The 13,329-nt window shown below is 40.0% G+C and overlaps 2 protein-coding genes across 51 annotated transcripts in view; both read right to left on the bottom strand.

Annotated features, from left to right (window-relative positions):
• Positions 1 to 1,094: 1,094 nt before the first annotated feature.
• LOC137283740 (uncharacterized) lies at positions 1,095 to 4,566 on the bottom strand. Its single transcript, XM_067815408.1, has 3 exons — positions 4,485 to 4,566; positions 2,761 to 3,365; positions 1,095 to 1,809 (listed from the first exon to the last, which is right to left on the bottom strand). The coding sequence occupies exons 2-3, from the start codon at positions 3,341 to 3,343 to the stop codon at positions 1,424 to 1,426; spliced, it is 969 nt and encodes a 322-aa protein (XP_067671509.1). The 5' UTR covers positions 3,344 to 3,365; positions 4,485 to 4,566; the 3' UTR covers positions 1,095 to 1,423.
• Positions 4,567 to 9,168: 4,602 nt separating this feature from the next.
• LOC137285016 (ankyrin-2-like) overlaps positions 9,169 to 13,329 on the bottom strand; it is a 184,514-nt gene continuing 180,353 nt past the window's right edge. For all 50 annotated transcript variants that reach the window (XM_067817140.1, XM_067817149.1, XM_067817150.1 and 47 more), the window contains 2 exons: positions 11,530 to 11,596; positions 9,169 to 10,870 (listed from right to left, as the gene is read on the bottom strand). In XM_067817140.1, coding sequence (XP_067673241.1) covers positions 10,669 to 10,870; positions 11,530 to 11,596 — 269 coding nt within the window. In that variant the 3' untranslated portion in view covers positions 9,169 to 10,668. The remainder of the gene's footprint in view (positions 10,871 to 11,529; positions 11,597 to 13,329) is intronic.

Genomic DNA, 13,329 nt, shown 5'->3' with positions numbered 1-13,329 from the left:
TACTGGGACAGCATAACTCACGAGACACTAACCTCTCTGATAGGAAGTATGCCTACCCGTCTTAGACTGTGCCGTGAAGCTCAAGGAGACTTGATAAAATATTAAATTGTTACCTACACAAGATGAAAAGGTCAGTTCACTTTCACAATACATTCAATTTTATCTGATTTGTTCTCGTTTAATAATATGAAATGCTTTAGCTATTCTCAATAATTTTGAACCATACTGTATATATATATATATATATATAGTTAACAATAGTAACATAAAAGAAATGGTCGTGCATAACCTCTTTGGAGCAGTATAGATGTAGTATGTCTAGTGTAAAAGTTCATCAAAGGGACGACATTGATGGGTTTCACCCTGAGTGTATAAGCTGAGGTTTGTTGGTTGGACGACTGTATTTTCCTGATCATGACTTTCGATATGTCAGTACAATACAAGATGCCCATGCATGTTTCACCAAAGTAGATGTGACTAATGATCTATGTCATTTTGGAATTACTTGAAGATTATTAGGACACACTGTGATGTAATTGAAATACCACTCACTCACTCCCTGAATGCTTCTTTGAGATCTCCACTATCCCAGCTCAATAATTTGAAAAAAATTTTACCTCCCTTGGCTGGCTTTGTATCCAATCAGGTTTCTATGCTGGGAAGTTGAGTCTACCAATCACGACTCATGTTTGCTTCTTAAATTATCTAACCGATTAAACTCGGCAAAACAATTCATGCAGAGGAATTCTAAGGGAGGTAGGAGATCTTGCATGCTTTATATTCAGTTTCAGACCTGACAACTTGTCTGTATGATTTCCACCCCATTATTCTGAGTTGCACTGCAAACAAACCTTTACCGCTGCAACCACTGTTTTTGTTGACACTGATGAGCTCGGTTGTAACGGCAGCTTAGCTGATAGGCCACTATGAGAATGTGGAGCCAGCAAAGGGAGGTAAAAAAATATTAGACAGAGCCATAGTTGCGTCCAGGGTATAGAGAGATTCATCAGAATGTATACCCTGGAGATACTGAGGATGTCCCTGGATGCAGTCCTGAACTTTGTATCTAGTTGTAACAATATCACAGAGCTGCTGATGGTTCATTTCATATTGAATATTTCTGATCACATTCATTCTAATCCAGGGGTTGAAAAGCCCCATATAATCCATCTGCCTGTAACTCATAAAATTTTGAAGTCAAAGACATCATGTACTATGATTAGTTAAACATTCGAGGTGCCTCAAATGAATCACTGGTATTTGTTTGTTTAGACAATCCACAATTGTTCTTTTCAGTTTGAGACTGGAACGTATCACTAATAAATATACCTCCTACCTCCATTACATCCATCTGATCAGTTCAGTGTTTTCTTCTAAGAATCATAAGTCTAGACAACAAGGAAATGCCCTGAGTTTGTTCACCTCAATTAACTGTCTTCATCAATTTTTCAGCCTCCTTGTCCCTAACACTGACACACCGATTCCCCAGTTCATAGAATCTCAGCGGTTTATCCTTCCACTCCTCAGCATAGTTGATGTTGATCCGCTTGCTGACCACCATCTTAGCTACTGGCACCTTCTCCCCTTCTTCTAGCCAGATGGCATCATGGGAAAGAAGATTCACCTGATTGACTGATGCCTTGTCAATCTTCAGTGCCTGGGTCAGCTTGGAAGGCCCATTACAGAGTTCATGGTCTTTCATTGGTCTGCAGGGACTACCCTTCTTACGGTTGGTCATTCTGAAGGCACTCATCACATTCTTGCCCTCAACAGGCTCTAGTGATCGCAGAAGGACTGCCTCACCCTCTCCTGAAATGGGAAGAAATGGCTGATGAAGTGCTTGGGGTCCTTCTATCAGTGGAATATTTAAACACTGCCTTCAAAGCGATAATGTAAACCCACCTATTTCTTTTTATGAATAGTGCATTCCATGAAATACACTTTGTAAACTAACATTTTAGTTTCAATAATAAGATAAAGATCACATTTTGGTTGGCCAGTGGTTAAATTGTGGCCTTGTCTGTTTATTACTTCTTGACCACATGTTTGTCAATATTTGATTATTTATTTTTTGCTTTTCATGTTTTCATTCATGTCATTCAATAACTTGAACATCAATGACTGTAGCACATTTTTGTTGAATGATATTCATGAATAATACCAGGTGACACAGTTTTGTGTAACATGCAGAATTTCTCTGTCTGTGATCAGACAGTCAAATGAATGAGTGACCCCTTCTCAGGTAGTCACTTGTACGAATAACGTGGAACTGTCTTGCATACATGTTGTGTCCTCTACTATTGGCAGATATCACCTGTTGAAGGGGTACAGCAGGTCAGCTTGTTCTAGTCAGGATCTGCAGGTGGTTTTGAATCTATTCCCTCATCATAAACGATTAGTCTTCAGGCACAATACCAGCGTGTATGGTTAAATACAGTCGAATTCTGATGAGTCCAATGTCGGTGTCTCGAATATTATGCTTAACTCGAAGTACCTGTTGGTCCCGACCATTTATTCTACCATCATAGACATACCTATGTCTCGAATACATCGATAAGTCAAATTTATTACTTGATGAAATTATTATTATAATTGTGAAAATCATAGATCTAACATACTTTACGTAATATACCTGATAATTTCCAAGGATACCAGTAAATACAATATTCCCTGTGCATAATAAACATAATATTGCCACTTGTGCTGAAATGATGACTATATTTCTGTTCTTTCACACATGTCAGTGTGATGTACTCATACCTTTACTTGATATGTTCATGCAACAGTATATCCCATAGATGTTGTAGACGTAGGCTGTGCCAGGATCCATGAACATGGCAGCATTTCGGTCTGTCTTTCCTTTGTAGGAATGAGCAGCCTTATCTCTCAGGCCAAGATAAGACTCTGTTTCAACTATCCTCCCAGATAATCTCTTCCCTTTGTGAATTCGCACAAGCACTTGCCCTAACAGAGCTTTACCTAGATCCTCACATGACTGCTCATAAAATGCTCTAGAGAGTCGCTTTGGCTGCGTAGCATCTCCCAAGTCCTCAGCTGATGAATCATCATGTTCTTTTGGACTTCTGACTTTGGAAAAGTAGGGACTGCTTGTGTCTTCAGAATTTATGTCAGCATCAGTTTCTTCCACATCAGCTTTAATTAATTTGGATTTTAGTTTTGAAAGTTTAGAATTCTGACCAAGGTCCTGTTTTTCTCCTGAGCCTCCATCTGCAGATGGTCCTGCAATTGATGTCAGTTCTTCAACATCTGTTTTTCTGACTTTGGGAGCTGTAGGTGCACCAACAGACTTCTTGTTTTGCTGCTTCCTTCTCCTTGTTGACATGTTCTCGTGCTAGGTGTCTGATCTGGATCAGAAATATTATCAGACATGATGTCAGTTATATGGTCCTACTCATAAAGATATCGAGTACATTGGTTACAGTGACACATAACCAACCAAAAATATCTCCTTTTTGATATGTAAATATTACCGACTTAATTTGTATTATGCCTTCATCGCACAAAATCCACTCAACTTTAACATAATACTTATCAGACTAGATGAAGAAGCTATAGAGTGTCTGGAGACATAACTGCCATCCTTTTTGCAGATGTCTCAATTTCAAATACTGATCAGCTAGGAATTAGGAAATCCTTCCAGTTTTTTAAAATCAAACCTAACCCCAGCTGACCATCCATCAAACATTGAGAAGGACCAATCAGTTCCAAAATATTTCAAACACTGAACTTTTATGTGTGGATGCAGCCATCTTCATTCAAAATCCTCATTGGGGATGGTGGTCCAGACCTCTAATGGCGCACAGCTGTGACTGTTGGAACTATGAGAAACCTATTATTGTGGGTCTTTGTCCTGGTTTGCTCTTTTAATTATTCTGGGTTCAATAGCACTTGAATCTGTGTTTTATTCAAGTAACCATCAAGGAATAAGGGCTTTATTCTCATATCATGCTGACATGCCCGGACATGACTACAGTTGTGTATTGTTAAAAACGGCAGCAAACCGTGTGATGCCAGTTTGAGACTGATGTTGGTATTAACCGATATGACCGGTGATTTACACAAAAGTTACATTCATACAAGATATTTGTTACAAGTTAGGTAACTTAAATAGATCTAGCTGTTAGTAAAGCTAGTAATAACTGTTAGGTGGCGATGATTGTTCAGTAGCCAGTCGCCTAAGGACTCCATCGCTACAGGCTACAGGCGCCCATCGCGGGTCCAAAAAATCTTTAAAGCACCTTCATAGGTTATATAGTAAGGGGGTTGGATAGTAAACCAATTTTTCGGACCCGCGGTGGGCGCCTGTGTCCATGGCTGGTCTTGGTTAACCCACGCCTTACCCATTCACTCGTCATGAGGTGTCATGAATACACATATAGGTTTATGACATGTATCTGACTCACCTATAGGCTTATAACATGGATTTAACTCACTAGAAACTTTAATACATGGATCTGACTCACTCGTGGTCATGGAAACGTTAACTGTTTGCAGGCGGATGAAATGAACCTTTAATGTTCTGCTTTGAGAGTTATCCCGGAAACGCAATAATGCGCGAAGCGTCCCTAAAATACCTACTCGGTAGCGTCACACTTCGTCGTCGTGGTATTTATAGTACTGTTTCTCTCTTCCTGTTAAGAATGACATATTGCAAATAAAGAAATGAGCCAGGATACACGATTTAGGAAACTCTGAATAGTATATGAATAGTATATAGCATCTCACACAGTACGCCTTATGAACAATACGTAATTCTGTACAGTAGAGATAATGTGTGTGATCAGTTAATATTTATAGGATATTAAACGAGCTTCCCCTTTCATATATATTCGTGCCCATGACATACAATGTTTACGACATTCGTGCCTAAATGTCGGTATATCAGCATTAGGCACTCGTGTTGTAAACATAGCCTGAAATGGGCACTCATATATGTAATACCCTCTATGTAAACATATACAGATAAGCATTCTCGAAAGACCACATTTCTACACCGGGTAAATACGTATGGAGTTGTTTTATCATTCTTTTTAAATTGTCTGTACGAATTTAATTCTTAAAATTGTGATTTGTCGTTCGTGTTTTATGCAAATACGTAGTTTACCTGTATATTTCTTCAAGCACTAATCGTCTGCGGCTTGATATTTACTTTAGTTATGCCATGGTATGAAATTCATAAAATAGAATCAGCCAGACTAAAGGGCTGGTTAGATGTAAAAGCTGACATCCCTAGCCAAAACTTACCTGCCCACAAGGTATCATCATATATATCTAAGTTTTAGCTCGATGGTCGGACAGGTGAATTCGAGAATCTGGCAATCCGCGTTGAAAGTCCCAGGCGGGCGTGCAGGCAGGTAGGAATGCCTAACGCCGGTTATCGACGAAGGGAAGAACATTTGCAAGGGGTCTGCAAGCACTAATCGTCTGTGGTTTGGCGTTTGCTGTAGACATGTTACAAGGGCAAGAACGGATGGCGAGACAAGAACCTGTACGGATTGTTTCACATTTAATCTGAATATAGTATAATACTCTTGCATTTTCACCCATTTCGCCAGCCAGTTAAAATATGCTGTAATTAGATAACACAATATCAACAGCAGTTCAGTTGACGATATCTTTCGTACTGGAATCGTGTTGTGCAGCTGAGAAAATGGACGCCATGTTATCCATGTCAAACATGTTTCTGGGTTTCTCCATCAGTTGACATACCATTCACTCCAATATTGCAAGGTTATGACAATTGTTTATCAGTGAATATATTACTGATTGTCAGTGCGAGCAGGGAGCCTATACAGAGGTTTTGAGAGTATCCCTGGTGCGAGGTACACAGAGAATGGGCTTCTCAAAATGTAGGCAGTGCGAGGTACACAGAGAATGGGTTTCTCAAAATGTAGGCAACTGTACGACAGCAAACATGAGAAAAGTCATGTGGACGAATAACTTCAACATTTACACGAATAACATCTATTACAAATGTTTAGACATAACGCACGACTTTTAGATTTTGAAACTGAGTCTCTTGAATATGTATTGCAAATCGTTTCTTCAAAGACTACCAGCAGAACGTTATTGCTGTTTGAAGACACATCTCCGATGGTTTTGACACTGATTCACAAATGGAAGTAATATGAGACATCGCCACAATAGTAGAATCAGCCGCCCAGGATGTCTTGCTGACAACAATAACCAAATTCTGTAGTGAGTTGTACATGTAGCAGTATGACGACAGGGACCGCTAGAAATGAGCAACGTAGACTGTACCCATTACTGGGATCACTTGACTGATAAACTCTGCATTCTGTATACAATGGCAGTCAATCAAAATCGATTCTCATTCAACGCACTGGGTCACACACAACGAATTTAAGAGTTTGATCTTCTGTTTGAAAGGATCATCTTCGAACAACCATAAAGTAACGTTTGTAAAGACCTCTCATGACTCCAAGGAACGTGGCTCGTGACCCCGAAACGATATTCCCACATCCATAGTATCAACCACTGGTGAAAAGATGAAGAATTATATTATGAAAGCAGCATGGGGAATGTTGGGAATCGAACTCGGATCTTAGAAGTAACGAACGCTTTAACTACTAGACTTACCCACTGACCCTTTGATTTAAACTAGCAAACTTATTTGTGAAAAAGCAAAATGAAACGCAACATATTTCTGCTTTGTGTTGGGTGAAATATGAGTAACTTCTGGGAGGAATCACTTCAGATCTTCCTTATGAAGACCATGTATCAATATCACATCACTGCCATTCACCGCGCTCAGCTGTATTCCCACTTGTATGGTAGCGGTCTGTAAATATTCGAATCAGAACAAAGACATCATGAGCATCACCTTTGTTTCAGATAGCATTTAGATGTTGGCCCAACGCTGGTAAATTTTGACAGGCCCGTCAATCAAATCAGCGAGTCTCACAGCCTGATCACTTTAATCACCTCTTACATGAATGTTGGACGAAGACGAATCTAACCTCCTCTTCAGTGGTAGCTTTAATGGCACACCATGTGTTCTTGAAGGATTCAAATGATTGTGACTGAAGTAAAATTCAATAGTGTAAGATTACATGTGAGATGTGTGACACTGTAGTACTAGAGCAATTTGATGGGGCTATGCTGCTTCGTCTCACAGGAATCAAAATTATTCATGTTTCTCTGGCCTGCTAAATTCCTTAATCCCATAGTTGTGCTGAGCATCATGCAGACTCTTCATGGTCACTGTACTTTGTTAGGATACCAGTACCTTCACCTAAATCATCCAAAAATACATATCTTGCAGGCAATATATAACTTGGTCTTTACCAGAAACAGCATTTGAAATACCTGCCTGCCTGGCTGCCTGCAAGTTATGGGAGTTTCATACCCTGCCAGAAAGTCCTCTTGTTGACACCAAGAGGTAACTTCTCATCTCCAAGAGCTTTATCCCCTGGAATGCCATAGATCCATATGGCCCTGGTATGATAACAAGGACAACATGCTTCTAAAACAGAGAACCAGAGTGTGTTGCTGGTGAGCTTAAATAATCCAGAATCCCCACAAGACCAAATGGGTAGAACACTACTCATAGTGGTGTAACCAGCACAGCTTACAAAAGATAAATCTCCATCAAGAATCCCAACTTATGGATGACCACACAATAGTGGTGATTGTGTTGCAAGCAGCATAGGTTAATGGATGTCAGTCCCCTCCAAGGATTCCAGTCAGTATTGACAAGTACAGAATACTGCTGACAAATTCCAATCTCTCAAGGAGGGACTAGCGTAAAATAGGGGACAATTCTAATCCAGGATCTCAAGGAGGGTCTAGCGTAAAATAGGGGACAATTCCAATCCAGGATCTCAAGGAGCGTCAAGCGTAAAATCGGGGACAGTTCCAATCCAGGATCTCAAGGGGGGACTAGTGTAAAATAGGGGACAATTCCCATCCAGGATCTCAAGGAGGGACTAGCATGAAATAAGGGACAATACCAATCCAGTGAGTCAGCGAGTGAGTTAAGTTTTTATGCTGCTTTTAGCAATATTCCATATCACGACAGGGGGCCGCAGAAAATGGCTCCACACATTGTACCCATGTGGAGAATCGAACCCGGGTCTTCGTCGTGATGAGCAAATGCTTTAACCACCACTCCAGAACCTCAACAGATGGATGAGTCAGTGAATGTGAGTGAATGAATGAGTGAAGAGTGAGTGTGGGTTTCACATCATTTTTAACAATGTTTCAGCAACATCACGGCAGGTGACACAAGAAATGGGCTTCAAACATTGAGCCCATGTGGGGAATTGAAATAGGGTCTTCAGTGTGATAGGCCCAAGATGGATGAGAAGGGTACACTACCGCTGATAGTGTTATAACAGCACTGATTATAGAGGACGATCCAAAACAGAATCCCAACAGTTCAATTTTACGGAACACTCGGCAATATTCCAGTTATATGATGGTAGTCTACTAGTCCCAACAGATGGATGAGCAGGGTACACTATTGCTGATAGTGGTTTAACCAGTACTCATTATATTGAACGATTCCTAACCAGAATCCCGACAGATGGATGAGAGGGGTAGAATGCTCTCACAGTGGTACAATAAGTAGGGTTGCAACGATTCAGTTTCATTCATAGAAACTGAATCTGACACCATAGTTTCGATTTTCGACACGCATTATCACTATTTTAATTTGATATGTGAATATCTTTTTAGATTATTTCCGCACACAGAAAATGTAATGGTGACTCCAGCTTGAGCAGTTTCAAGTGCTGAAATAAGACGAAACGTGATTGGTTGATGCCAGGTAATTATTCAGTGAGAATTTCTGCTAGAAGACACTGCCAAAGAGCTGTTCTGTGTTAAATCATCATATTTCATTTCTTTGAAAAAGGTGTTATCATTTACGTTCCTGATTTCATATTAACATCTTGGAAAATGTTTTCAGTGTGATATGTTTTGTTTAATAAAGTCTCAGAATGAAATGAAATCTAACAGGTTTTGCATAAAGAATGGAACTGAAAATGATCAAATCGAGGGTCCAATATCGAATATCAAATCGAACTGAGGTCTGCATGTTGCAGCGCTATGAGTCAGTACCATTTATAGGGAGCAATCCCCATCCAGCATCCTCGCATACATAGTGAGATCACAAACACATGCTTGTATGGCATACTAAAGCATTTATTAAGATGAGATTAATCATATAACTTCACAACATTATGGATGGTTTAACAGAGGCAATACATTCTAAAACAGATCTCAGTCAGATATGATAAAAAAGAAAGCAGAGCTGTGTACATCTAGGGAGATCTTTGCTCGGAGCAGATACAGTCACATCAGAGGCACTAACACAGTAGTCATCTCAAGTCACAAAAACACTGTGTCATGTACAAATAGATATGGCTAGAAACTCAGGCACCTAAATTTACAAATACGTGCTGATAAATTAAAATCCATTATAATCCCACAAACCACTTTAGTTCAGTATCCATAGAGTTGAGAAAAATGCATTAATTACACCAATATCAATGAATTAGAGCAGCCTACCATCCACATAAAACACGAGTACCGTATTGTCAAACATCAACCCTTGTCAATTTCAGTTTGGGTGAAATGTACAATCGGTCCAATCCAGACTAAATGGGGCCAATCTGGATAGGAGCGATATGTTGTATGTCCAGCATCTGGTTACAAGTATCATCAATGTCTGTCACATTTGTAGAGTGTATAAGTCATGAATATTTCAAAACATGCAAAATGTCAGAATTTGCAGACAAATTGGAAGCAGTAACAGAAAATGTCAGTGTAATAAATAATGTCATTTGCAGGTGCAAACCAGACCTGTCAAACATGTTGAAGGGCATACTGGCAGTGCTAGGCAGTCTCTGGAATGGTAATGCATAATGTGGTACAAAATTCTGTAGTGCTACATCTGGAATATCATCATTCCATTCTTCCATAAAAGGCAATCGTTTCCCAATATGCCCCTCGATTAAAAAATGGTCGGCTATTGGCAGTAGTTGTAAGTATCATCAAGCCAAACGTGAAGCTCAAACAACACATCAGTCAAACACGGCAAATATTATAGAATGAAGTATGTCTTGCATACCGCTGTACACAAAGTGTACCAACTTGTAGCTCAGTCTCTTGTGGAAAATAGAGGAATGCCGTTGATAGAATGCTATGCTTGATGAAGATTTTAGGTGTAAATATATTTGCCAAAAGGTTACATGACAAATGATCCATGTACATAGCTGGAAATGCTACTGCCAATAGAGGAAAGAAATGTAATCATGCTTGTGTAATAAAATACTTCAAAGTATATTCAGTTCCAATGATAATGTAAACACTGCAAAAGAAAAGAAATTGTTCCTTGAAACTGGGTTGTACGTGGCAAGTAATAGTTCTTCAGCCGAAATTATAGTGCTTAATCCAGGATATAGTGAATTCCATTGAAGTAGACAGTCAATTGATCAGTTGCCTCTGTGCAATTATATCCTGATTATTAATCCCTGTTATGTCCAAAATGTCCATCGTCCATCATACCCTGGATGAAGCACTGGTAACCAGAAGAAGCACCACAATGAGACTGGAGCAGACAGCAGTTGCTCTGGGACGAGCAGATCTCAAGTCTTGCTGCGTCTGCTGGGCTGTGTATCTTTACACATCATCTTCAAGTGCCTCTCTCTGTTGCGGCATTTCAGATACCATGAACTGGTTAATAATCTCCTGCATGCTGTCACGTAGTTCCTCTGGGGGATCATTTTCCTGTCGCACCTGGATGTCCTCCTTTACCATGGTCTGCTCGCGACCATCTGGCCCGATGGTGGTCTTCATGTGGATCTCCTTCTTCAGCATCAGCCTGCAGGAGAGGTTAAAAATCAGATGTGCTGCAGTATGACTGGCCTAAAAGATTTGTTCAAAATTATGGAATTTCTACTGTGTGTGAATACTTTTACTGAATTTCTTGCTCTGGAACACATAATGCATAATGCAGTCTGTAGCTCTGTTGCTTCATGGGGCTGTGTGTAGCTATGTATTGCTCCATGGGACTCCATGTAGCTGTGTGTTGCTCCATAGGGCTGTGTGTAGCTGTGTGTTGCTCCATGGGGCTGTGTGTAGCTGTGTATTGCTCCATGGGGCTGTGTGTAGCTGTGTTGCTTCATGGGGCTTTGTGTAGCTGTGTCTTGATGCAACAGACCGTGTGTGAAACTGTAACTGTGCTAAGTTGCACTGTATCTGGTGAGGGGCACTATGTGTGGTGGTGTGGGGCACTACGTATATTTGAGTGGGACACTATGTGTGGTTGGGTGAGGCACTATGTGTATCTGAGTGAGCCACTATGTGTGATGGTGTGGGGCACTGTGTGTATGTGAGTGGGGGCATAATGTGTATGTGAGTGGGGGTTCTATGTGTGGTGGGGCACTGAGTGGTGGTGTGGAGCACTGTGTGTGGTGGTGTGGGGCACTATGAGTGGTGGTGTGGGGCACTATGTGTATTTGGGTGGTGCACTGTGCTCACTTTGTAGACTCGGCTCCGTCAACTGAGGTGGTCAGTGAGCTGTTCATGCTGCCAATGCTGTCGTCTCCTGAAATATCATCACAAGCTGGTCAGATGATGCCTCACAAAGGCGCATGTACATTTACTTACCTTTGTTTAATGCATCGTCATTCATCACAAAAACTGCTCTTAGAGTTGACAACAAAATTAACACATAAAGAAACATCAATTATCACAAGAAATTGCAATTTACAAAATGACATTATGTAATAAACATGTATATTTAGTTTTAAAATGACATCTTCCCTCTTATAGTGAATGAGCGATTACTTTTACACTTTAACAAACCTCTAGCAGTATCTTGACAGGTACACCAAAAATAAGTTTTACATGTTGTACCCATGTGAGAAATTGTGATGGCACAACAATATCCGAACATCAGGGATGACTTCACTCACAATAACTATACCAAAATTATACATACGCCTCAGTAAATAATAATTCACTCTGACAGCTGGAACAGCAACAAACACACAAGAAACATATTCTTTATTACCCATGCAGATTATCAATCTACCATCTATATACATAATGATATCTACTGGGCTGCATTGACAGAACTACTCGGGAAACACAAACATGGATGTTCATTTGAGGAATCAATATGCAGAAAATATGCCTTCACAACATCACGATCATCCAGGAGACACACGTCATGACAACTGTGCGGTAGAGACTTCAGAATAAAACATACTGACACTTTATAATGACAGCTATGCAAAAAGGACTTTAGCAAAGAACTAGTTAACATTGACATATGACATATTGTACCAATTCAAAAGGAATTCCAGCAGAGAACCTGTGAACGTTTCATGCGACAATGATATAAGAGACTTCAGCATATAACTCATCAACACTTTATACCACCATTTTGCATTAGATATTCACAATATAACTCATTAACACTTCATGTGACTATGGTGCATTAGAAATTCAGGATATAACTCACTATCACCTTACGTGACAAGACCCATGAAGGTACCGGGGTAGAATAGGCCTTCAGCAACCCATGCTTGCCATAAAAGGTGACTATGCTTGTTGTAAGAGGCGACTAACGGGATGGAGTGGTCAGGCTCACTGACTTGGTTGTTACATGTCATCAGTTCCCAATTGCGCAGAACGATGTTCATGTTGTTGATCACTGGATTGTCTGGTCCAGACTCGATTATTTACAGCCAGCCAGCACATAGCTGGAATATTGCCGAGTGCAGCATAAAACTAAACTCACTCACTCACTCCTTATGTGACAATGGTGCATTAGAGATTAAAAATATCACTCATTAACCCCTTATGTGACAATGGTGCATTAGAGATTCACGATTGAACTCATTAACTCTATATATGACAATGTTGCATTTGATTCATGATATAACTCATTAACAACTTATGTGACAATGGTGTGCTAGAGATCAGGGTATAACTCACTAACACCTTATATGACAATGGTGTGCTAGAGATCAGGGTATAACTCACTAACACCTTATATGACAATGGTGTGCTAGAGATCAGGGTATAACTCACTAACACCTTATATGACAATGGTGCATTAGAGATTCAGGATTTAACTCCTTAAAATTTTACGTGTCCACTTTGCAATAGAGACTTCAGATCTTTCCACTATATACCAGAAAAAAACCCTAAGTTTATAACCTAATAATAACAACATTGTATGATGACAGTATGACTGAGACTTAAGCATTTGAGAAGGCACATAGATAAATTTTACATTGTCAATCCTGGAAATGGCAAATGGTTTCAGCA

This window comes from Haliotis asinina, chromosome 5 (genome assembly GCF_037392515.1).
Source record: "Haliotis asinina isolate JCU_RB_2024 chromosome 5, JCU_Hal_asi_v2, whole genome shotgun sequence".
In the NCBI taxonomy this organism is placed as follows: Eukaryota; Metazoa; Mollusca; class Gastropoda; order Lepetellida; family Haliotidae; genus Haliotis; species Haliotis asinina.
The sequence above is the reverse complement of the archived record's forward strand: the minus strand, read 5'-3'. Positions and strand labels throughout refer to the sequence as shown.